The sequence below is a fragment of the Pongo abelii genome, chromosome 15, assembly GCF_028885655.2.
Source record: "Pongo abelii isolate AG06213 chromosome 15, NHGRI_mPonAbe1-v2.0_pri, whole genome shotgun sequence".
In the NCBI taxonomy this organism is placed as follows: Eukaryota; Metazoa; Chordata; class Mammalia; order Primates; family Hominidae; genus Pongo; species Pongo abelii.
Genome location: NC_072000.2, coordinates 80270663 through 80293407, shown reverse-complemented (window position 1 = coordinate 80293407; position 22745 = coordinate 80270663). Strand labels below are relative to the sequence as shown.

The window sequence follows — 22745 nt, the reverse complement described above, 5'->3', positions numbered from 1 at the left end:
GTAGAAGGGGTTGAAATTAGAAGACTAATTTGGATGTGTCAGGTTTGTGTTGCATATTCCAGTTGAAAACATCAAGCAGGCAAATGGCTGTCCAGGAGGAGAACTGGGCTGGAAATATAAACATAAATTCTGGAGTCATCACTGCGTAGACGATAGTCAAACCTGAGACTGGGTTGAGATCATGCAGAAAGTGAGTGTTGACAGAGAAGAGAGAAGGTTAGATGAAGAGCCCTGGGCACTCCAACATTTCGAGGGGTCAGAATCAGGCCACAGACTGAAAAGCCAAGCAAGTGAATACCTCGGAAAGTAACACGTGACAAGGAAAAGCTTCTCTCTCCAAGAGGAAATGGATTTGATCTGGAAAAATCTTTAATATTTTCACGGAGGAATGAATACTTGTGATAATCTTTTGTTGTCTAAGAAGCAGACAGGATTTGTCTTATTTTCGTATTTCAGAATAAATTCCAGATATGACGAGTACTAAAATCCCCTAATAATTTAGGAAAACAAAGCTCCTCCATAAGATTCACATTAGTAGATGAGACCTGCATTTCTGCGTCACCTTCTTGTTTTCGCTTAACACTAAAAATGATTGTTATCGTCTATAAGGAAAACAGCATGGTACATAATAGCCTAGGAATAGAGAGACCACTGGCACAGAATAACGCGTCCAAAAGCAGACTCGGGTACATACAAAGATTTAGAATACGATAAAGGTGGCTTCTCAAATCACTAGAGAAAGATGGATTTTTAAATAAGTGGTGCTGGGACAATAGCCATTTAGAAAAAAGTAAAACCATACACCAAAATAAATTCCATATGGATCAGCAATTTCAATTATTAAAATGAAAGGGTGTGGCTGTATTCCAATAAAACTTGATAAAAATAGGCAGCTGGCCTGTGGGCCATAGTTCACTGATACCTAGGATATAGAAACAAAGGAGGAGAAATATAAAAACTTATATATAATATATAATTTATATATGTATATTATATAAATTTTATATATGTATATATAATTTTATATATATATACATATGTTTACTTTTCCAAAAAGAAGTATAGGAAAAATAAACCAGAAACTAATAAAGAAACTATCTATATGGGATGGACGGGAATGAGGTGGAGGGGATGATAAGGATGGGAGTGAGACATCACTGAATATATCTTTCTATACAATTTTAACTATTGATTGGTGTAAATGTTCTACATATTCAAAAGTAAATTAAATAAAAACGATTTTTAAAAACCTTAAAATTGAACATAGACAGAAACAAATGAATGTAACTGTGTATTAAATTGATATCTTAACCTATATGAGAAATAATTCAAATAACTTCTGAAAACAGTATCCTGAACCTTAGTGTGATATATTCTAAGGACAAAAAGAACCACAAAGAAATCTTGAGTTTTACTTAGGAAGTTTGTTTTTGATAATGACATTAGTATAGTAACTGTAAAACTACTTTATGTGTGTTACAGGATAGAGCGTATTTTTTAAAATGTGTTTCCTAGTTCTACCTACTAAAAGAGCCTAGAAGCAAAGATATCCAACAGCAATGGGCAGTGTGTATATAGATCGTGAATTCTATAACTATTCTCTACCAAAAGGACCCAGGCGTCCTTGGAGAAGTAGCTGACTCCTGGACTAAACATGCACAATACAAATTTATTCTGGAATATCTTGCTGCATTGAAAAGCAAGCACGTACTCAAATACTAATAAAGCACAAAAGCATAAGAGCCATCTTGAAGTTCTGCCTGGCCAAACATGGGACAATCTGAGCACTAATAATCATTAGTATTACAGAAAAAAAAAACTGCGATGATGGAAATGAATTATAACACAATGAAAAATACAAATCCATGAGTCCAGCTGGGTGCAATAATTCATGGCTATAATCTCAGCACTTGGGGAGGCCAAAGTAGGACGACTGCCACGAGTTTGAGACCAGCCTCAGCAACACAGTGAGACCACAGCTCTACAAAAATAAGAATTTAAAAAAATTAGGCAGGCATTGTGGTGCATGCCTGCAGTCCTAGCTACTGGGGAGGCTGAAGCAAGATAATCACTTGAGCCCAGGAGTCTGGGTTACAGTGAACTATGATTGCACCAATGTACTCCAGCCTGGGCAACAGAGAAAGATCCTGTCTCAAAAAAAATAAAAATAAAAAATAAAAAATAAAAAAAGTACAAAAATAGGCACAGAGGCCAATGGAACAGAACAGAAAATCTAGAACTAGAACAACATACCTTCAACCAACCAATCTGTGGCAAAGTCAACAAAAATAAGCAACAGGGAAAGGACATCCTATTCAATAAATGGTGCTGGGAAAACTAGCTAACCATATGTAAAAGACAAACTGGACCCCTTCCTATCACTATATAAGAAAAATTAACTCAAGATGGATCAAAGGCTTAAATGTAAGATCTCGAACTATAAAAATCCTAGAAGAAAGCCTAGGAAATACCCTTCTGGATGTCAGCTTTAGCAAAGAATTTATAACCAAGTCCTCAAAAGCAACTGTGACAAAAGGAAAAATTGACAAGTGGGATCTAATTAAATTAACGAGCTTCTGCACGGCAAGAGAAACTATCAACAGGGTAAACAAATAACCTAAGAATGGGAGAAAATTTTTGCAAACTATGCATCTGACAAAGGACTAATATCCAGAATCTATAAGGAAGTTAAACAAATCAACAAGAAAAAAAATAAATAACCCCATTAAAAAGTGGGCAAAGGCCATGAACAGACACTTCTCAAAAGAAGACATACAAGCAGCCAACAAACATATGAATAAATGCTTAACATCACTATCAGAGAAATGCAAATTGAAGCCACAATGAGATACCATCTCACACCTGTCAGAATGGCTATTGTTAAAAAGTCAAAAAATAACAGATGTTGGTGAGGCTTCTGAGAAAAAGGAATGCTTACACACTGTTGGTGGGAATGTAAATTAGTTTAGCCACTGTGGAAAAGAGTTTGGAGATTTCTCAAAGAACTAAAAATAGAACTACCATTTGACCCAGCAATCCCATTACTGGGTGATATATACATACCCAAAGGAAAATAAATCATTCTATCAAAAAGACACATGCAAATGTATATTCATCGCAGCACTGTTCACAAGAGGAAAGACATGGAATCAACCTAGGTGTCCATCAGTGGTGGACTGAATAAAGAAAATGTGATATATATATATATATATATACCATAGAATACTATGCAGCCATTTAAAAGAATGAAATCAAATCCTTTGCAGCAACATGGATATAGCTGGAGGCCATTATCCTAAGCAAACAAATGCAGAAACAGAAAACCAAATATTGGAGGTCTCACTTGTAAGTAGGAGCTAAATCCTGGGCACATATAGACATAGAGGTGGGAACAACAGACAATGGGGACTCCAAAAGGGGTTGCGGGAGAGGACTGAAAAGCTTCCTATTGGGTGGGTACTGTGTTCACTGTCTGAGTGACAGGATCAATAGAAGCTCAAATCTCAGCATCATGCAATATACCCCTGTAACAAACCTGCGCATGTATCTCCTGAATCTAAAATAAAACAGATTGTTTTTAAATCCATGAGTCCATGATTTTAAAGAGAGAAAGCAATAGAAAAAGAAAAAAGGAGAGAAAGTAAATTCTTCTTTATAGGAAAACTCCAAGCAATTAATATAGAATGGTAGAATTAGAAAGTTAACATTTTGCAATCCCTGATATAATAACTGATTCAGGCAAGGATCATTAATGGATGCTAAAACCATCCATTAATGGACGCTAAAACCGGGTGAAAGACTGTGGGTGAACAGGATTCAAAGCGGTACCCCAAACAATTACTAATTATTTATAAAGGAAAAAAAGAACCTTTGCAATGGAGAGACCTAGTGGTCACCACCTAGACCTAGTGATAAAACTTTGTAACGCCAACCAAGGGATCAGCTGATGTCACATGCGTCCTAATTTGATAAGCTAAGAAGGACACGTGATCACCTGTTCTGGTCAACAACCTTTAACTTGAATCTTATCATGAAGAATCAATTAGAGAAACCCAGAATGTGAGACATTCTACAACACAACTGGCCTGGATTCCTCAAAAAAGTCAATGTCTTGGTGGGGAATGGGGAAAGGTGAGGACTAGTTTAGATCAAGAGAGACTAAAAAGACAACTACGAAACACAATATTTGAGCTGATTGGATCCTGGAGTTATAAAAGACATCTGGGGGAACAAAGGGGGATATTCAAATATAAACTATATATTAAATATTATTAAACCACTATGAAATGTCTTAGGTATGAGTGACTGAGTGATACTGTGATACTGTAGAGAATGTCATGAATCTTTTTTTTTTTTTTTTGAAACAGTCTCACTCTGTCGCCCAGGCTGGAGTGCAGTGGCACAATCTCGGCTCACTGCAAGCTCTGCCTCCCGGGTTCACACCATTCTCCTGCCTCAGCCTCCCAAGGAGTAGCTGGGACTACAGGCGCCCACCACCGCACCTAGCTAATTTTTTGTATTTTTAGTAGAGACAGGGTTTCCCCGTGTTAGCCAGGATGGTCTTGATCTCCTGACCTCGTGATCCACCCGCCTTGGCCTCCCAAAGTGCTGGGATTATAGGCGTGAGCCACCGCGCCCGGCTGAGAATGTCATTAATCTTGAGAGATGCATGCTAAAGTATTTAGGGGTGAAATGTCATGACATCTACAACTTATTTTCAGGTTCGGGAAAAAAAGTGTGTTGGGGGGGTGTTGGGGAAGGGGGAGAGAGAAAAAAGTGGGAGGAGAGGGTGGAAAAAATTGGAAGTAAATATTTTTAATAATGATATTTTGTTTTTTTTTAATTTAACTTTTAAGTTCAGGGGTACATGTGCAGGTTTGTTACACAGATAAACTTGTGTCACAAGGGGTTTGTTGTACAAATTATTTCATCACCCTGGCATTAAGCCTAGTACCCAGTAGTTATTTTTCCTGATCCTTTCCGACCTCCCACCCTCCACCTTTCAATAGGCCCCAATGTGTGTTGTTCTCCTCTATGTGTCCATGGGTTCTCATTATTTAGCTTCCACTTACAAGTTAGAACATACAGTGTTTGGTTTTCTGTTCCTACATTAGTTTGCTAAGGATAGTGGCCTGAAGCTCCATCCATGTTCCTGCAAAGGACATGATCTTGTTCTTTTTTTTGGCTACATACTATTCCATGGTGTATATGTACAACATTTTCTTTACCAGTCTACCATCGATGAGCATTAAGGTTGATTCCATGTCTTTGCTATTGCAAATAGTGCTGCAGTGAACATACACATGCATGTGTCTTTAAAATAAAATGATATATTATTTTGGGTATATACCCAGTAATGGGATTGCTGGGTCAAATGGTATTTCTGTCTCTAGGTCTTTGAAGAATCACCACACTGTCTTCCACAATGACTGAACTAATTTACACTCACGCTAACACTGTATAATCGTTCCTTTTTCTCCGCAACCGCACCAGCATCTGTTAATTTTTGACTTTTTTTTTTTTTTTTTTTTTCAGTTTCACTCTGTTGCCCAGGCTGGAGTGCAATGGCATAATCTCAGCTCACTGCAACCTCCGCCTCCCGGGTTCAAGCAATTCTACTGCCTCAGTCTCCTGAGTCGCTGGGATTACAGGCATGCGTCACCATGCCCCACTAATTTCGTATTTTTAGTAGAGATGGGGATTCTCCATGTTAGTCAGGCTGGTCTCAAACTCCCGACCTCAGGTGATTCGCCCACCTTGGCCTCCCAAACTGCTGGGATTACAGGCGTGAGCCACCGCACCTGGCCATATTTTTTGACTTTTTAATAACTGCCATTCTGACTGGTGCGAGATGGTATCTCATTGTGGTTTTGATTTGCATTTCTCTAATGATCAGTGATGTTGAGCTTGTTGGCTGCATGTATGTCTTTCTTTTACAAAGTGTTTGTTCATCCTTTGCCCATTTTTTAATGGGGTTGTTATTTTCTTGTAAATTTAAGTTCTTTATAGATGCTAGATATTACACTTTTGTCAGATGCATAGTTCGCAAAAGTTTTCTCCCATTCTCTAGGTTGTCTGCTCACTCTGTTGACAGTTTCCTTTGCTGTGCAGAAGTGCTTTACTTTAATTAGATCCCATTTGTCAATTTTTGCTTTTGTTGCAATTGCTTTTAGTGTCTTCATCATGAAATCTTTGCCCAATCCTATGTCCAGAATGGTATTGCCTAGGTTGTCTTCAGAGTTTTTATATTTTTGGGTTTTACATTTAAGTCTTTCATCCATATTGAGTTAATTTTTGTACATGGTGTAAAAGAAAGGGTCCAGTTTCAATCTTCTGCATATGACTAGCCAGTCATCTCAACACCATTTATTGAATAAGGAATCCTTCCCCCATTGCTTTTGTCAGGTTTGTTGAAGATAGTTGCAGGTATATGGTCTTATTTCTGGGTTCTCTATTCTGTTCTATTGGTCTATGTGTCTCTTTTTGTACCAGTACCATGCCGTTTTGGTTACTGTAGCCCTGTAGTATAGTTTGAAGTTGGGTAGTGTGATGCCTCCAGGTTTTTTTGTTTTTGTTTTTGTTTGCTTAGGATTGCCTTGGCTATTTGGGCCCTTTTTTGTTCCATATAAATTTTAAAATAGTTTTTTCTAGTTCTGTGAAGAATGTCAATGGTAGTTTAATAGAAATAGCATTGAATCTATAAATTGCTTTTGCCTGTATGGTTATTTTAACAATATTGAGTCTTCCTATCCATGAGCATGGACTATTCCTCCATTTGTTTGTATCATCTCTGACTTCTTTGAACAGTGTTTTGTAGTTCTCCTCATAGAGATCTTTCAAGATAGTGCCATTTTGAAGGCAACAACTACTCAAGGAAATTCTAAACTAGAATAATGACTATTATTTGAGAAACTATTCCCGTGTATATCTTAAGTAGTTAAATTCGATCACTGGCCATCCCACTGGTATATATATATTTTTTAATCTTTCATCTAAGACTTAGTGTAAGAGATTAAGGAATGAAATGATTTGTAATCCAGTCTTTAGAAATGGACTCTGAACTAAAATAAAAGACATTAAGCACTTGCTCCTTCTGACTTACAGGCATCTATGACTCCACTTATTTCATCCATAAAATGAGACCAAAGGTAAAGGCTAGCAAAATGTCTCAGTCTTACTATCATATTCTCTGTCAGGCTGGCCTAGATTAACTATATTTAAGCAATGAATCAAACTTCAAGAATCACAAAGACTAACTGTAATCAAAGCCTATTTAAAGCATCTGGAAGGTGCTGACAGCTACAGAGGCTAACAAATGTGGCTGAAGGTGACAGCCAGCACCATCCTACTACAGATGCCATTTACAGAACTCATGTTACCTAACACTTTGTTTTAGAACCATAAAACTTAGAGAGACCTGCCTTATTACTTTACTCCTTATGCACTGTTGTTATTCATAACTTAATTGCAGCAACAAGCTATGTACTAGCTTTATGCTGAGTACTCTTCCTATGTGTTCAAGACTCAGAACAATTCTTTGCAATAGGTGTTATTATTGCCACTTTACAGGGTTAAGTAACTTCCTCAAGTTTACATAGCCAGTTAAAAGCTGAAATCTGAATTCAAACCCTGGTATGTCTGAATCAGATACCCATGGTTTTAACCTTACTGTGACGTTGCTTCCTATAAGTAAAATGAGATGATTACCACACCTTAGCATGAAAATTCTGCCAGTTTAAGCATGGAAGAAATGCGAGAGAGTATGTGATAGGAAGAAGTCTGAGGAACACTTTCTCCTTATTTAAAACAAGGTAATTCTGAAACCATCCCTGAGATGTGGATGCTTATCCTGGATGGCCGAAGATCTCACAGAGATTTCTATTCTAGGTCATGTGAATTCCCAGATGCTGGCAGAAATCCAAGGGGATATCATTCATTGATTATGTCTAATTCAAACTTGTCCAAACTGCCTTATTTTGTTGTTGTTCTGCTTTGTTTTATTTTAGGCTTTTAGCAGCCTGAACCCATGGTTTTTAGTTTCTGTCTCTAGTGATAAGCAGAAAAGAGGAATGAAGAAGGGGTTTTACTGGCCCAACCAGAAACAGAAACTAAGAATCTGTGACTGTATTCTCTCTCTTGAACACCCCTGGCTAATTCTTAACATCATAAGGTTTAAAAAATACTTCTGATACTACAGCTTTGGAAAGCTGACATTCCTATGCTTAAGGCTTTAATGAAGTTCACAATTAAAGAAGATTCTTCATATTCAAAATAACCATTGCTTTTCTTGATCTGGAATTACTTCTCCCAAACAGACCCTTCATATGAAGCATTTATGGCACCATAATGATCCCAAAGCTCCTGCAACTCACAAACATCACCACCTGCCAGAATGCCTGTGAGAAGAATATGGTCAAAGCCTATCTATGAGGACAGAATGGGGATAAGAAACCGTCATCATCATCATGATAATAGCCAACATCTGCAAGTGCTTCCTAAATGTGTCTCTCTCTCCTAAATATTTTACACATATGAATTCATTTAATCCTCACAATGATCCTTTCAGGTAAGAACTATTTTTAACCCCATTGTAGAGATGCAGAAATGGAGATCAGAGATATTAAATTACTTGCTTGGGGTCTCTGAGATAATAAATGGCTCAGTTAGGATTCAAAGCCAGGCAGCTGGCTCCAGTACCTGCGGCTGTCACCACACTCTGCCGCCTCTCAATATGGAACCACAGGGATCAGCTTCTAGTCTAAGCTGTGGAAAGGCTGGGAGGGCTAAACACAACAGCAACATTCCTGTTACATATGTAATTTCCTTCAGTCTTTGAATCATCCTGTAGGGATCATCAATGTGTCCATCCAGGTGCTCAACCATGGTAAACACCTTGCCCAACATCATCCAGCTCAGAGAGAATGGCATCCGCATCTACAGCCCCACACTGTGAACCCTATGCAGTTTATAAAGTGCTGCCACATGCACTGTGACATCAGGTTTCCCAGCCTTCCCAGGAGCTCTGGAGAGGCTGATGAAATAATGTCAGATGGTTATGGTATAAATATTCATGCCAGCTTACAGTAAACACAAGATACCAACTAGGCAGGGTGATGGGACATCTGTATTGTTCCCCTTTATGAATGATGACTGATATATGTCAGGGGAGGACATGCCGCACAGTTCATCAGCAGTTACCAACAGGCAATTCCATTATATTTTGGAAATTAAGAACACAGAATGCTACAAAATGGATAAACTTTGAAAACATTATGACAAGTGAGAGAAGCCAGCCATAAAGGACCACATAATGTAGATTCTATTTACATGAAATGTCCAGAATATGCAAATCAGAGAGAGAGAAAGTTGACTGGTAACCACCTAGATCTAGGGAGGTTGGGGGGACATGGGAAGTGGCTGCTAATAGATACAGGGTTTCTTTTGGTGGGGAGGTGATAAAAATGTTGTAAAATTGATTGTGTTAATGGTTGCACAACTCTGTGAATATATTAAGAATGATTAAATTGTACATTTTAAGTGGGTGAATTGTATGGTATGTAAATTTTTTGTAAATAAAGCTATTGTAAAAAATAAAACAACACAGGAGCAAAGTCCCCCCAATCGTGTGCACCCCCACCCCTACTCTTATGAGCTGCTGGTACTCACTTCGAAGCCTTCACAGAATCACCTGCCCAGCCTCCCTGTCGGCAGCGAGGTAATTTAGGAGAGGAAGTCTACAAGGAAAGAGAAGTCAAAAGAACACATTCATTCAACATTTGCATTTATTTTATTTTTTGTTTTCTATTTTTTGAGATGAAATCTCTGTCACCCAGGCTGGAGTGCAGCGGCGCGACCTCAGCTCACTGGAACCTCCGCCTCCTGGGTTCAAGCGATTCTCCTGCCTTAGCCTCCCGAGTAGCTGGGATTATAGATGTGCACCACCACACACAGCTAATTTTTGTATTTTTAGTAGAGACAGGGTTTCACCATGTTGGCCAGGCTGGTCTCAAACTTCTGACCTCAAGTGATCCACCCACCTGGGCCTCCCAAAGTGCTGGGATTACAGGCGTGAGCCACCATGCCCAACCAACATTTGTGTTTAAACACCACAATGGCTGAGGGTAAGGTCACCTACACCAATCAATATTCAGCCTACCTTTTGAATAAAAATACAGTAACCTTTCTAATTTACTATGAAAATCTGGGTTCCTTCACACCCTCCTGGTGAGTCATAAATTGGCACCATGTTTCTGGAGGGCTATTTGGTGATGTTTATTGAAAGCCTTAAAAATGCTCATACTTTTTAACCTAGCAATTCTAATCCCAGAAATTGATCCCAAGGAAAAAATCAGAGAGGAATATAATGTTATTTTTGAGTAGTGAATAGCTAGAAACAACCAAAATTGCTAGCAATAAGGAATTAAGTAAATGGTAAAATACACATGAAAATACTATGCAAATAACAAAAAGCCATGTTATAAGAAAACCCGATGATATAAGAAAGTTTGATACATTTTAATTTTCAAAAACATGTTACCAAACAGTAAGTATATGCTTTTGATTCATTTTTTGAAATGATTATCAACATATACTACCTAGTGTTAATGAGTTATATGTACACGACTGACAGGGGACTCCATTATAGGCAATTTTAATTTTCCTTTCCTCTTCTGCTTTTTATAAACCAAAAAGTAATAAAATAAAGATATAAGAGTGAGACTTGATTAGAAGACATAAACTAAATTGATGGATAGATTAAAAATCTGCTCAAGAGGCCTACACCAACCCCTGCCACTGCTGCCAGTAACTGAGTACAGTGTCTAAGAGGCTATGGGATTGACTTGCCTCCAACCCCCACCACCACTAGCACCCATGTATGCCATCTAGGGGCCTGAGGATAGGCTGACCCCACCCACCACCACCACTGCCAGCACACACATGACCCAGGGGCACAGGATGGATCCACCCTGCCCACCACCACTGGTGCACATTTTCTGGGATCTAAAGGACCGTTCTGCCCTGTCTGCCACCCATGCATAGTCTGGGGCCTGGGAATAGGCCTACCCTGCCTGCCACCAGTGTCCATGTATGTCTCCCAAAAGCCGGATGGCCAGTCTACCCAGCTTGCAGCCACAACCCACCCACATGCACTACCTGGGGACTGGCTCACCTGGCCCACCATTGCCACCCCTGGCACCTGAGCAAGGCACTGGAGGCCTAAGGACTGACCTGCCCAGATCCACCATCACCAGAACCCATGTACACCACCTGGGGGGCCCAGGGACTAGCATACCTGGCTTGCCACCACTACCACTGGTGCCCAAGGACCAGCCCACTTGGTATCCCCATTTGCAATAAAGCCTTGTCACAGCCTCCAATAACAACTATAGCCTAAGCCACTAAAGAACCCATAGATACCCACTGATGCTGATTACAGCTGAAGATATATAAAAACTACATCCAGAATCAAAGCCAAAGCACCCCAACCAACCAACACTATAGATACATCTATAGGAAAAGTCTTTTCCTATGGAAGTCAATTCATAAGACTGGAAGATGCAACTATTACACCAGATACACAGATATCAATGTAAGAACACAAGAAACATGAAAAAACAAGGAAACATGACACCTTTAAAGGAACACAATAATCCTCCAGTAACAGATCCCAATGAAAAGAAAATCCATGAAATGGATGAAAAAGAATTCAAAACAATGATATTAAATAAACTCAGTGAGGTATGAGAGAACACAGATAAACAGTACAAAGAAGGCCGAGTGCGGTGGCTCATGCCTATAATCTCAGCACTTTGGGAGGCCAAGATGGGCAGATCACAAGGTCAGGAGATAGAGACCATCCTGGCCAACATGGTGAAACCCCATCTCTACTAAAAGTACAAAAATTAGCTGGGTGTGGTGGCGCATGCCTGTAATCCTAGCTACTCAGGAGGCTGAGGCAGGAGAACTGCTTGAACCAGGAAGTCAGAGGTTGCAGTGAGCTGAGATTGCGCCACTGTACTCCAGCCTGGCAACAGGGCAAGATTCCGTCTCCAAAAAAAAGAGTACAAAGAAATCAGAAAAATGATTCATGATCTGAATGGGAAAGTCAATAAAGAGACAGACATTGTAAAAAAGAACCAAATAGAAATCCTGGAACTGAAGAAGTCAATGAAAGAAAGAAAAAATACAATCAAGCTTCGACAATAAACTAGATCAAGCAGGAGAAAAAGAATTTCAGAACTTGAGGACAGGTCTTTTGAAATAACTCAGACAAAAAAGAAAAAAGAATAAAGAAAGCCTACTTGACATATGCAACACCATAAAGAAAACAAGTATTAAAATTTTTGAAGTCTCAGAAGAAGAGATGGGCAAAGGTACTGAAAACCTATTAACGCAATAATAGCTGAAAACTTCCCAAGTCTTGAAAGGGATATAGATATTCAGATACAGGAAGCTTGAAGGTCTCAAAATAGATTCACCTCAAAAAGATCTTCTCCAAGGTACATTATAATCAAAATGTCAAGTCAAAAACAAAGATAAAATTCAAAAAAACAACAGGAAGAAAGTGTCAAGTCACATATAAGGGAATTCCCAGCAGAAACCTTACAGGCCAGGAGAGTTTGGGATGATATATTCAAAGTGCTGAAAGGAAAAAAAAAAAGGCAGCTATGATTACTATACCCAGCAAAGCTATTATTCAAAAATGAAGGAGAAATAAAGTCCTTCCCAGATAAGCAAAACCAGAGGGAATTCATCACCACTGACCAGCCCTTCAATAAATTATTAAGGGAGTCCTGTATATGGAAGTGAAAGAACAATATATACCATGATGAAAACACAAGACAGTATAAAACTCACTAGTAGAACAGATACACAAATGAGAAAGAGAAAGAATTCAAACATTACCACTTCAGAAAACCATCAAACTGCAATGATAAAAATTAAGAGAGGAAGTAAGGAAAAAAGGATATATAAAACAACCAGAAAACAATTAATAAAATGGCAGAAATAAGTCCTTAGCCATCAATAATAACCTTGAATGTAAATGGATTAAACTCCTCACTAAACTGGCTGGATGAATTAAAAAGCATCACTATTTGCTGCCTATAAGAAACTTACTTCACTTATAAAGACACACACAGACTAAAAGTGAAGGGATGGAAAAAAATTCCTGCAAATAAGAACCAAAAGCAAGCAGGAGAAGCTATACTTACATGAGATAACACAGATTTTAAGTCAAAAACTGTGAAGAAGGTCATTCTATAATGATAAGAGGATCAATATAACAATTCTAAATATATATGTACCCAACACTGGAGCCTCCAGATAATAAAAAGCAAATATTATTAGATCTAAATAGACTTCAATACAATAATAGTTGGTGACTTCAACATCCAACTGTCAGCACTGGAGAGATCATCTAGACAGAAAACCAGTAAAGAAAACTGGGAATTTAAACTGCACTTTAAACCAAATGAAGCTAACAGACATTTACTAAACATTTGATCCAATAGCCACAGAACACACATTCTTCTCATCAGCACATGGAACATTCTCCAGAATAGACCATATGTTAGGCCACAAAACAAATGTCAAGAAATTTTTAAAAACCAAAATCATATCAAATATCTTTCAGATGACAATGGAATAAAACTAGAAATCAATAACAAGAGGAATTATGGAAACTGTACAAATACATAGAAATTAAACAACATACTCCTGAACAACCATTGGATCAATGAAGAAATTAAGAAGAAAATTAAAAAATTTCTTGAAACAAATGAAAACAGAAACACAACATACAAAACCCTACGGGATACAGCAAAAGCAGAGACAAGAGGGAAGTATAGCAATGAATACCTACATCAAAAAAAGGAAAGATTCTGAATGAACAAGCTAACAACACACCTCAGGGAACTAGAAATGCAGGAACCAGCCAAACCCCAAATCACTAGAAGGAAAGAAATAATAAAGATCAGAGCAGAACTAAACAAAATAGAGACTTAAAAAAATACAAACGATCAATGAAACAAAAGATAGTTTTTTGAAAAGATAAAATTAGTAAACTGCTAGCTAGACCAACCAAGAAAAAAGAGAGAAGACCCAAATAAATAAAATCATAAATGAGAAAAGAGACATTACAACTGATACCACAGAAATACAAAGGATTGTAAGAGACTATTATGAACAAGTATATACTAATAAATTGGAAAACCTAGAGGAAATGGACAAATTCCTGGACACGTACAACCTACCAAGATTGAACCAGGAAGAAATAGAAAACCTGAACAGACCACTAACAAGTAATGAGATTGAATCCGTAATAAAAAGCCTCCCAACAAAGAAAAGCCCAAGACTAGATAGCTTTACTATTGAATTCTACCAAACTTACAAAGAACTAACACCAATTTTTCTCAATCTATTCCCAAAAATTGAATGGGAGGAAATTCTTCCTAACTCATCTACAAAGCCAGTATTACTCTGACACCAAAACCAGATAAGGACACAACCACCACCACAACAACTATAGGCCAACATCCCTGATGAACACAGGATGCAAAAATCCCCAACAAAATACGAGCAAACTGAATCCAACAACACATCAAAAAGATAGTACACCATGATCAAGTGGGATTTATCCCAGGGATGCAAGAAGGGTCCAACACAAGCAAATCAATAAATCTGATATATAACACCAACAGAATGAGGGATAAAAACCACATTATCATCTCAATAGATGCAGAAAAAGCATTTGATATGATTGAACATCCCTTCATAATAAAAATTCTCAGCAAATCAGGCACAGAAGGAACAAATCAGGCCTCAACTTAATAAAGGCCACATATGACAAACCCACAGCTAACATCATACTTAATGGAAAAAAGCGGAACATTTTTCCTCTAAGAACTGGAACAAGACAAGGATGTCCACTTTCACCACTTTTATTTAACATAGTCCTGGAAGTTCTAGCCAGAGTAATCAGTTGAGAGTAAGAAATAAAATTCATCCAAATTAGAAGACAGGAGTGAAATTGTCCCTCTTTGCAGATGATATGATCTTATAAATACAAAAACCTAAAGATTCCATCAAAAAATTCTTAGAACGAATAAATGAATTCAGTGAAGTTGCAGGATACGAAATCAGCACACAAAAATCAGTAGTGTTTCTACACACCAATAACAAACTAGTTGAAAAATAAATCAGGAAAGCAATCCCATTTATAATAGCTACAAAAAAATACTTAGGAATACATTTATCCAAGAAGGTGAAAGACTTCTACAATGAAAATTACAAAACACTAACGAAAGAAATTGAAGAAGACATAAATAAATAGACATCCCATGCTTATGGATCAGAAGAATTAATATTGTTAGAATGACTGTACTACCCAAAGGAATCTACAGGTTCAATACAATTCTATCAAAATACCCATGACATTCTTCACAGAAACAGAAAAAACAACCCTAAAATTTGTATGGGACCACAAAAGGGCCTGAATAGCCAATGCAACATTGGGCAAAAAGAACAAAGATGGAGGCATCACATTATTTGACTTCAAAATATATAATACTACAAAGCTATAGTAACCAAAACAGCATAATATTGGTATAAAAACAATTAGATCAAAGGAAGAGAATAGAAAACCAAGGAATAAATCCATGTATTTCTAACCAAACGATTTTTGAAAAAGACACCAAGAACATATTAGGGAAAGAACAGTCTCCTCAATAAGTGGTACTGGGAAAACCGGATTTCCAAACACAGAAGAATAAAACCAGACCCCCCATCTCTCACCATATACAAAAATCAAATCAAAATGGATTAAAGATTTAAACATAAGACCTGACAGTATAAAAACTACTAAAAGAAACCTTCTGCACAGCAAATGAAACAATTAACACAGTGTAAGGATAAACTATAGGAGAAGATATCTGCAAACTATTTATCCAACAAGAAACGAGCATCCAGAATATGCAAGAAACTCAAACAATTCAATAGCAAAAAACCCAAAAAAGTCCCATTAAAAAGCAGGCAAAGGATCTGAAAAGAATCTCAAAAGATGACACACAAATGGCCAAGTATATGAAAAAATGTTCTACATCACTGATCATCAGAGAGATGCAAATCCAAAACCACACTGAGATATCATCTTACCCCAGTTAAAATGGCTCCTTTGAGCCTGGCCTGAACTGTCACTTTACTAATGGATATCAAATGGTTAACAGTGTTCCCTAAGAGTCTAAAAACCAAAATGATCAGCTTTATCTTGTTTAACCACAAACCCAAGGAAGCCATGGCTATTGGGTGAAAATCCTTTCTGCCTAGAGGTAACGCAAAGCCACATTTCCTCTCATTTTCTTCCCATTATAAAATGGTACCAGCAGCTCCAAAACAAAGCGATCACCAGCTAAAAGTCACTCCTCCAAAGCCAATACAGTTTAACACCTACTTCTAAAATCAAAGGATTTTTTTCACTAATAACTGAAGCCATTAGGAGTTGATATATTATAAAAACTGTATAAGCTACTTTTCATTTCCTCCACCCAAACATTGAGATCACTCAGAAAAGTAAAAATTGCAAAGAAATCCCCTGAGCAAAATGAGTCAGGAGCTATGGTAGTTAGCTTGCTTCCCACTGGTGAACCTCAGGAGAGAGCACTGAAGCAGAGGGGAGAGGAGGAGAGACAGGCAGGCGTAGCTCTCTGCAAAGTAGGCTTGGGCATTTAGAGGAAGATGCCTATCTCCTGAGGGAAAGTCCTTACACACATGATTTAGTTCTCTAAGTCCAAGGATTAGCAATATTTTTGTAAACACCCCCTAATATGAGTCTTGTTAGGGGCACACACAAATACCCTGTCTGAATGAGACGGACTTAATTAATAACTATTAGCAAGTTATATGCTCTTCCCCAGACATCAACCTTGTTACCTACATGGGGAACTCGGCACTGGTCCCATGTGCACTAGGTGCAATAGAAAAAGTAGAAGATGTCATCCCTGTCCCAAATGTTCCATGAGGCCAAGAACACGCAGAGTTCAGTGTATCAGGCCTGTATGAAATCCACGTAATTGGATGTCAGGCTTAATCTGAAACCCATAAGGCCACAATGGAAGTGAGAAGTAGGCGTCAGTGATGGAGACACAGAATTGTTCCAGGAAGAGGCTGCATCCAGGGTCCAAAAGTGAAGCTGAAGAAAAATCCCTCAGCCATGGGGCAGTTCCACCAAAATTTGCAGTTTTCTTGCCATCTTGGTGGTTTTCATTGGGGCATTATTAAGGCTGCTCTGATAAGCATGCATAAGGCTTACAATATATGTCTAAAAGCTAAACAGAATTGTACACACTCAGGAAGTGCTGAGGAGAAGGAGAGGTCAAGGAAGCTTTATGGGCAAAGTGGGGCTTGTCCTGGACTGGAAATGTAAAGAAAAAAGCATTCCAGAAGCAACCAGATCCAAGGGTGTAGTGATACTGGGGATGGTACATAACTCTCCTGTAGCAAAATTTTGTTACTTGACCACTATATTTTAAGGGTCCCTGGGAAACGTCTTTGGGAGTTTGAGACCCTCAGCATTCATTACTCTACAACGCAGGCCTTAAGTGGAAGCTGATGCAACTTGATCATAATGTGGCAGTTTGAAATTAAGTACAAACAATCTGAAATGTAAGCAGATGACTAGCTTGTAACAATATGATTTTTTTAGAACATCTTGAATTTTTAATCCTTTCTTTACAGGTTACCTAGACTACTTTGGACTAAGAAAACTATGGAAAATTCGTAAGTGCCACAAGCGAATGCCAGGTGGTAGCACGTGTCAATTTTCCACAGAGTCCTGAATGCACTGCTTGGGGTCTCTGCTCATACTTGCTGGAATCAACTGTAGTAGATTTTAGTCCATGGGTCGCTTTTCCTCATATTTCTTTGTAAACTCTTTAGCATTCTTATAGAATTTTTTACAGTCCTTAGAGTACTCTTCAGCTAGGTCAGCCCGAAATGGGTGCTCGGGCTGGGGGTTGTTCACGAGTGCTATGACAGCCTGGATTACTTGGTCAGTTTTGGTTGCTGGCTTCCAGTTTTCAGCACTAATTACTTGCAGACAGACTTGCTCCTTTTTGTCATTGTTTGGGTGATAAATCTTTGTTTTGGTTTAACTGTGGTCTTCAGTGGTTTAAATGGGTACTCTGCTGGAAATCTGATCTCCATTCTGAAGGCCCCCTTATCATATGGAGGGTTGTCAGGAACAATTAGCCCTTGCCAAGTCAAGAAATTAGCTTCCTCAAACCTGGATGTTACGAAGTTTTTCATTCCACATTTGCGGATTTCTTCAAGCTCCTTCATCAGCCTTCTGCTGGCTGCCATTTTGGATTTGGTGCTGTTCGTTTCCCCAGCAATATGATTTTAAAGGTCTAGTTGGTTTCTTTTGCATAGACAGTCCAGTCTCTGAATACTTGGCTGCTCTCCCTAAGAGGTATCATGACACCTAGACACCTAGTTATCCCCATTTCAAAAAAACAGCTATCTCCCCAGGGCAATCTGAAACACAGGACACATACCTAGGCCAGCCACTGCTGTTGCTCCTTTTATGACCAGCTGCCAGGACTGCTGGCCTTCCCTTCCCGGAGGTGGCAGATCAGATGCTAGGGAACGTACGGGGGTGTGAATGCCCTCACCAGCTCAACTGTCAAAGCTCCAGTCCCTGCCTGGACTGATGAGAAATTAAAGCCCTTTATTCACAGATCTTTCCATTTGGACCAGGGGTCCTTCCCACAGAGCAGAGGAAGACACAAATGCATGATTTATTTTGTTTTTCAAATGTTATGAGTCTGAGTTCTCTACCTAATGGCCTACTCATTTACAGGAAAAAGAATTTACTCCTGCTCCATCATTGAAGCTAAAAACTTAATCTTCAGGCAGCCTAAGACAGTCGTGGCATTTTTTTTCCTAAAGCCCATCAACTCAAGAGTCCTCCTTGACCAAGCACTTGAGAAGACATCTGTTTGAATTGGCATTTTGGAAGAATCTATTTTCTATCCCTGTGTTAAGGAGAAGAGAAAGAAACTACATGGAAGAGAAGCATTAGAGCTCAAACAAACTTAAAAGCCAGAAAGAAGAGGAGGCCTGATCCTAGAATTCAAAAGTCCTGGTTTATTCTTTAAATTACTCTCCTGAAATTCAGAGGCACAGCCCCAAGACAACAGCTGGACAAATGATTTCCAATTTTGGCTGACTTACTGCCAGGTAACATTCCCTAAACTTGTTTTAAAAAAAGAAAGAGTCTTAAAATATGTAACACCAAGAGGGACAGAAATAGGAACAAGTGACGGTAGTCCTTAGGCAGTGCATCTCTTGTGTTCTTTCTTAAAAGCTGGAGTCATGTCTCCGAGTGTGGGAAATGAGCACAGCCTGCTGGGGCTGCCGCCTGATGGACGGAGGGGGCAGGACCCTGCATAGCTCCTGAAAAGCAGCAAAAATGTGTTCTCTCCAAAAATAAACAGGGGGCAGGAATGACTGTGAGTAAAGAGATGGAAGCACGTGACTGGCGGTTGCAGTCCTGAAATACCAGCTTTCTACAAAAAGGAGCCTGTGAGAGGCAGAGAGCGGGAATTTCAGGAAATGGCCTCTTTATATGGTCTCATCCGAATGGGCTAGGATTCAATAACTGGAATTACCATGTCAGAGGGAGTCTTTAGGGCCAGACTTGTTTCTGATCTTTATATGGTTCCCCCAGATTCTTAAAATGCCAAAACAGAAAAGATGCTGCAGTGCCAAAAAAGGAGCCTTCTGAGTTTAGAAACTTCTCACACACTCTCAGAAGTCCTGGAGAAACTCCACCCTAACCCCAAAATATGAATCAGGCCAAGAGTTCTAAGTCCAAACTGCAACCTGTTTCAAAAAGCCAGTCCAAATACATGCATAAATTCCAACAGAAAGACATTTAGTTAAGCAAGATCAATTGCAAACTTCACACACATCCATCTTCCAGCTTCTAGGGGCAATGCAGCTCCCACATTCAATCTTAGATTACTGACTAAAAACAAACTTCCCTTTCTTTCTCCAGCAATCTGAGAGAAGATTCAAGAAAGTTGTTCTTTATATGCTTGGCGAGTGAAAAGACTGATAGTAATACGGTATGTGCATACGCTTCAGGGCTGGCATCTACTCCTGCAATCTGTCCTCCACGCACAGTTCCAACTCTCCCAGTTGCTTCCTCCTGCCTCAACCCTGGGTCTGACAACTAATCCTTCAGAGAACTGAGTTTCTCCATAGTAGATTTAAGGTCATGGAAGGTAATGGATCACTCAATCTTATAACTGAACTCCTGTGAATAAACATAGTTCTCTCAAGCTGAAATGGACATATCAAAATGCAAAGACTATTTTATGTATAAGAAAGAAAGCTGATCATCAGTAAGTGCTAAAGCCATTAGGTACAAGACTGACTGGTGGGCAACTGGGCATTTTCACAGTGCCAAAGAATCAACCCATATATTACATGCTAGTTGCAGGGGAGAAAAACATTCCTTAACAATGGAGATATCTATCACTATCCTAACTCAGTGATCAAACTTAGCAGCATTAACAGTGGGACGTAATGTGCTGCTACTTGAAACACATGACACCACCCAGGAAAACTTCCTGCCTAAACCATTCAACTGGAATCTAATCAAGCCTTCCAATCTGATTTCCAGCTTACTGGAAATCAGGTGAGAAAGTAATAAGTAAAATGACACTTAGAAGAAAGAATCAAACAACCCCAGGATGTGGGAAACTCTGGTAGAAAAACTGGCCTGATCTCTTCAAAAGTGTCAATGCTGTTAAAAAGATAGGAGTGGGCCAGGTGCAGTGGCTCATGCCTGTAATCCCAACACTTTGGGAAGCTAAGGCAGAAGGATCACTTGAGGCCAGAAGTTCAAGACCAGCCTGGGCAACAAAGTAAGACCCCATCTCTACCAATAATAATACTAATAATTAGCTGGGTGTGGTGGTGTGCAGCTATAATACCAGCTACTCAGGAGGCTAAGGTGAGAAGATAGCTTGAGCCCATGAGGTTGAGGCTACACTGAGCTATGATCACGCCATTGCACTCCAGCCTGGGCAACAGAGTGAGACCCTGTCATTAAAAAAAAAAAAAAAAAAAAAAAAGTAGAAGTGAGGGAGTTAGGGGACTATTCTAAATTAAAAGAGACTTAAAAGAAATAAATCTAATTGTGTGATTCTTGACTGGATTCTGGTGTGAACAAAAGAGCTATAAAAATACTTTGAAGACAACAGTGGAAAATAAATTTGGAGTGGGTAATAGATGGTGTTAGGAAATTATTCATACTGTTAGGTGTAAACTTGTGGCTTTCTAGGAAAATATCTTTTTTTTAGATATATGCTGAAGTATCTAAGTAACATATTATGATGCCTATAATTTGCTTTGAAATAATTCAGCAAAAAATTATGTATAAAACATATATTCTATTTTAAAATATTTTATAAATTATAATTTAAGCAAATATGGCAAAATGGTAGTAACAGTTGAATCTAGTTGATGGATATATGTTGTTCATTGTACTAATTTTTTCTACTTTTCTGGGTGTTTCTAATTTTAATGAAAAGTTAAAACAATAAAGAAACTAAATGCATAAAGTTTAGGTTTAACAAAAAAGAAAAAAGGCAGGGTTGGTATGGAGGAGGGTACCAGCATGGAGGTTGTTCCTTGATGCATGTGCTCAGTGAAAAAAAATGGGACATTCTCCACCTAATGGTTGGTAATTCCTAACATGCTGGGGACCAGAAAACTACTCTACACCCAAAACACGGGGTCTCAAGATCCCTGCCATGACTACAGGTGACGGAGGAAGGTGCTTTTAGATAAAAGTGCCTCCCTGCCCACCCCAGCCTCCTGTGGAATATATTTTAATTGTGTATACCTGAAATTGGGGAAGAAAACAATGTGGTAGAAGAACACCAGAGGCTGGGCAGGGTGGCTCACGCCTGCAATCCCAGCCTTTGGGAGGCCGAGGAGGGAGGATCACCTGAGGTCAGGAGTTCAAGACCAGCCTAGCCAACATGGCAAAACCCTGTCTCTACTAAAAATACAAAAATTGGCCAGGCATGGTGGCGTGTACCTGTAGTCCCAGCTACTCCAGAGGCTGAGGCATGAGAATCGCTGGTACCCAGGAGGCGGAGGTTGTAGTGAGCTGAGATTGCACCACTGCACTCCAGCCTGGGTGACACAGCAAGACTCTGTCTCAAAAAAAAAAACCACTAAATGAGACACCAACTAATCTGGCTTCTGGCTTCTAGTCCTTGCTCTGCCACAGACTAGGTCCACAACCCTGGGTTTTTCTTCATGGTAGAAGTGATTCCTCCCACTTCCAAAATTCTGTAATTCTATGGATGTATGAATTGTGGCAAACTGAATTCAGGTACCTAAGAAGAAGGTACCTAGGAGGAAGGTACCTAAGCAAAACAGATGTAAATGGCAACACCAAACACTTATCCATTTAAGCTGAAATGAAGGAAACAGAGACAAAAATAGAGAGAACACAGGCTATAGAGAGAAATGAGAATATGTAAGCATAAAGACTTGACTGTTGGTGAATAAGCCAAGCTAGGTAATTAGAAATAATATATTAACGAATTCAAAGCTAATGATAAAATAATAATATCCAATGTCTATTTCACCAAACGTGAAAGCTTTAGGAGGGTTATTTGCTGAATCTTATGATATGATGAAGTGGGTACTACTACATACTAAGT

At 38.9% G+C, this 22745-nt stretch overlaps 1 protein-coding gene and 1 pseudogene across 4 annotated transcripts in view; both read right to left on the bottom strand.

Moving 5' to 3' along the window:
* Nucleotides 1-22745, bottom strand: part of IFT43 (intraflagellar transport 43) — a 108187-nt gene that overhangs the window by 60636 nt on the left and 24806 nt on the right. For all 4 annotated transcript variants that reach the window (XR_002911255.3, XR_008513347.2, XM_024231890.3 and 1 more), the window contains exon 3: nucleotides 9667-9734. Coding sequence is in view for 2 of the 4 variants with exons in the window: in XM_024231890.3 (XP_024087658.1) it covers nucleotides 9667-9734 (68 nt within the window). In the remaining 2 variants the exon portion in view is untranslated. The remainder of the gene's footprint in view (nucleotides 1-9666; nucleotides 9735-22745) is intronic.
* LOC129049934 (ubiquitin-conjugating enzyme E2 L3-like) lies at nucleotides 12229-21101 on the bottom strand (annotated as a pseudogene).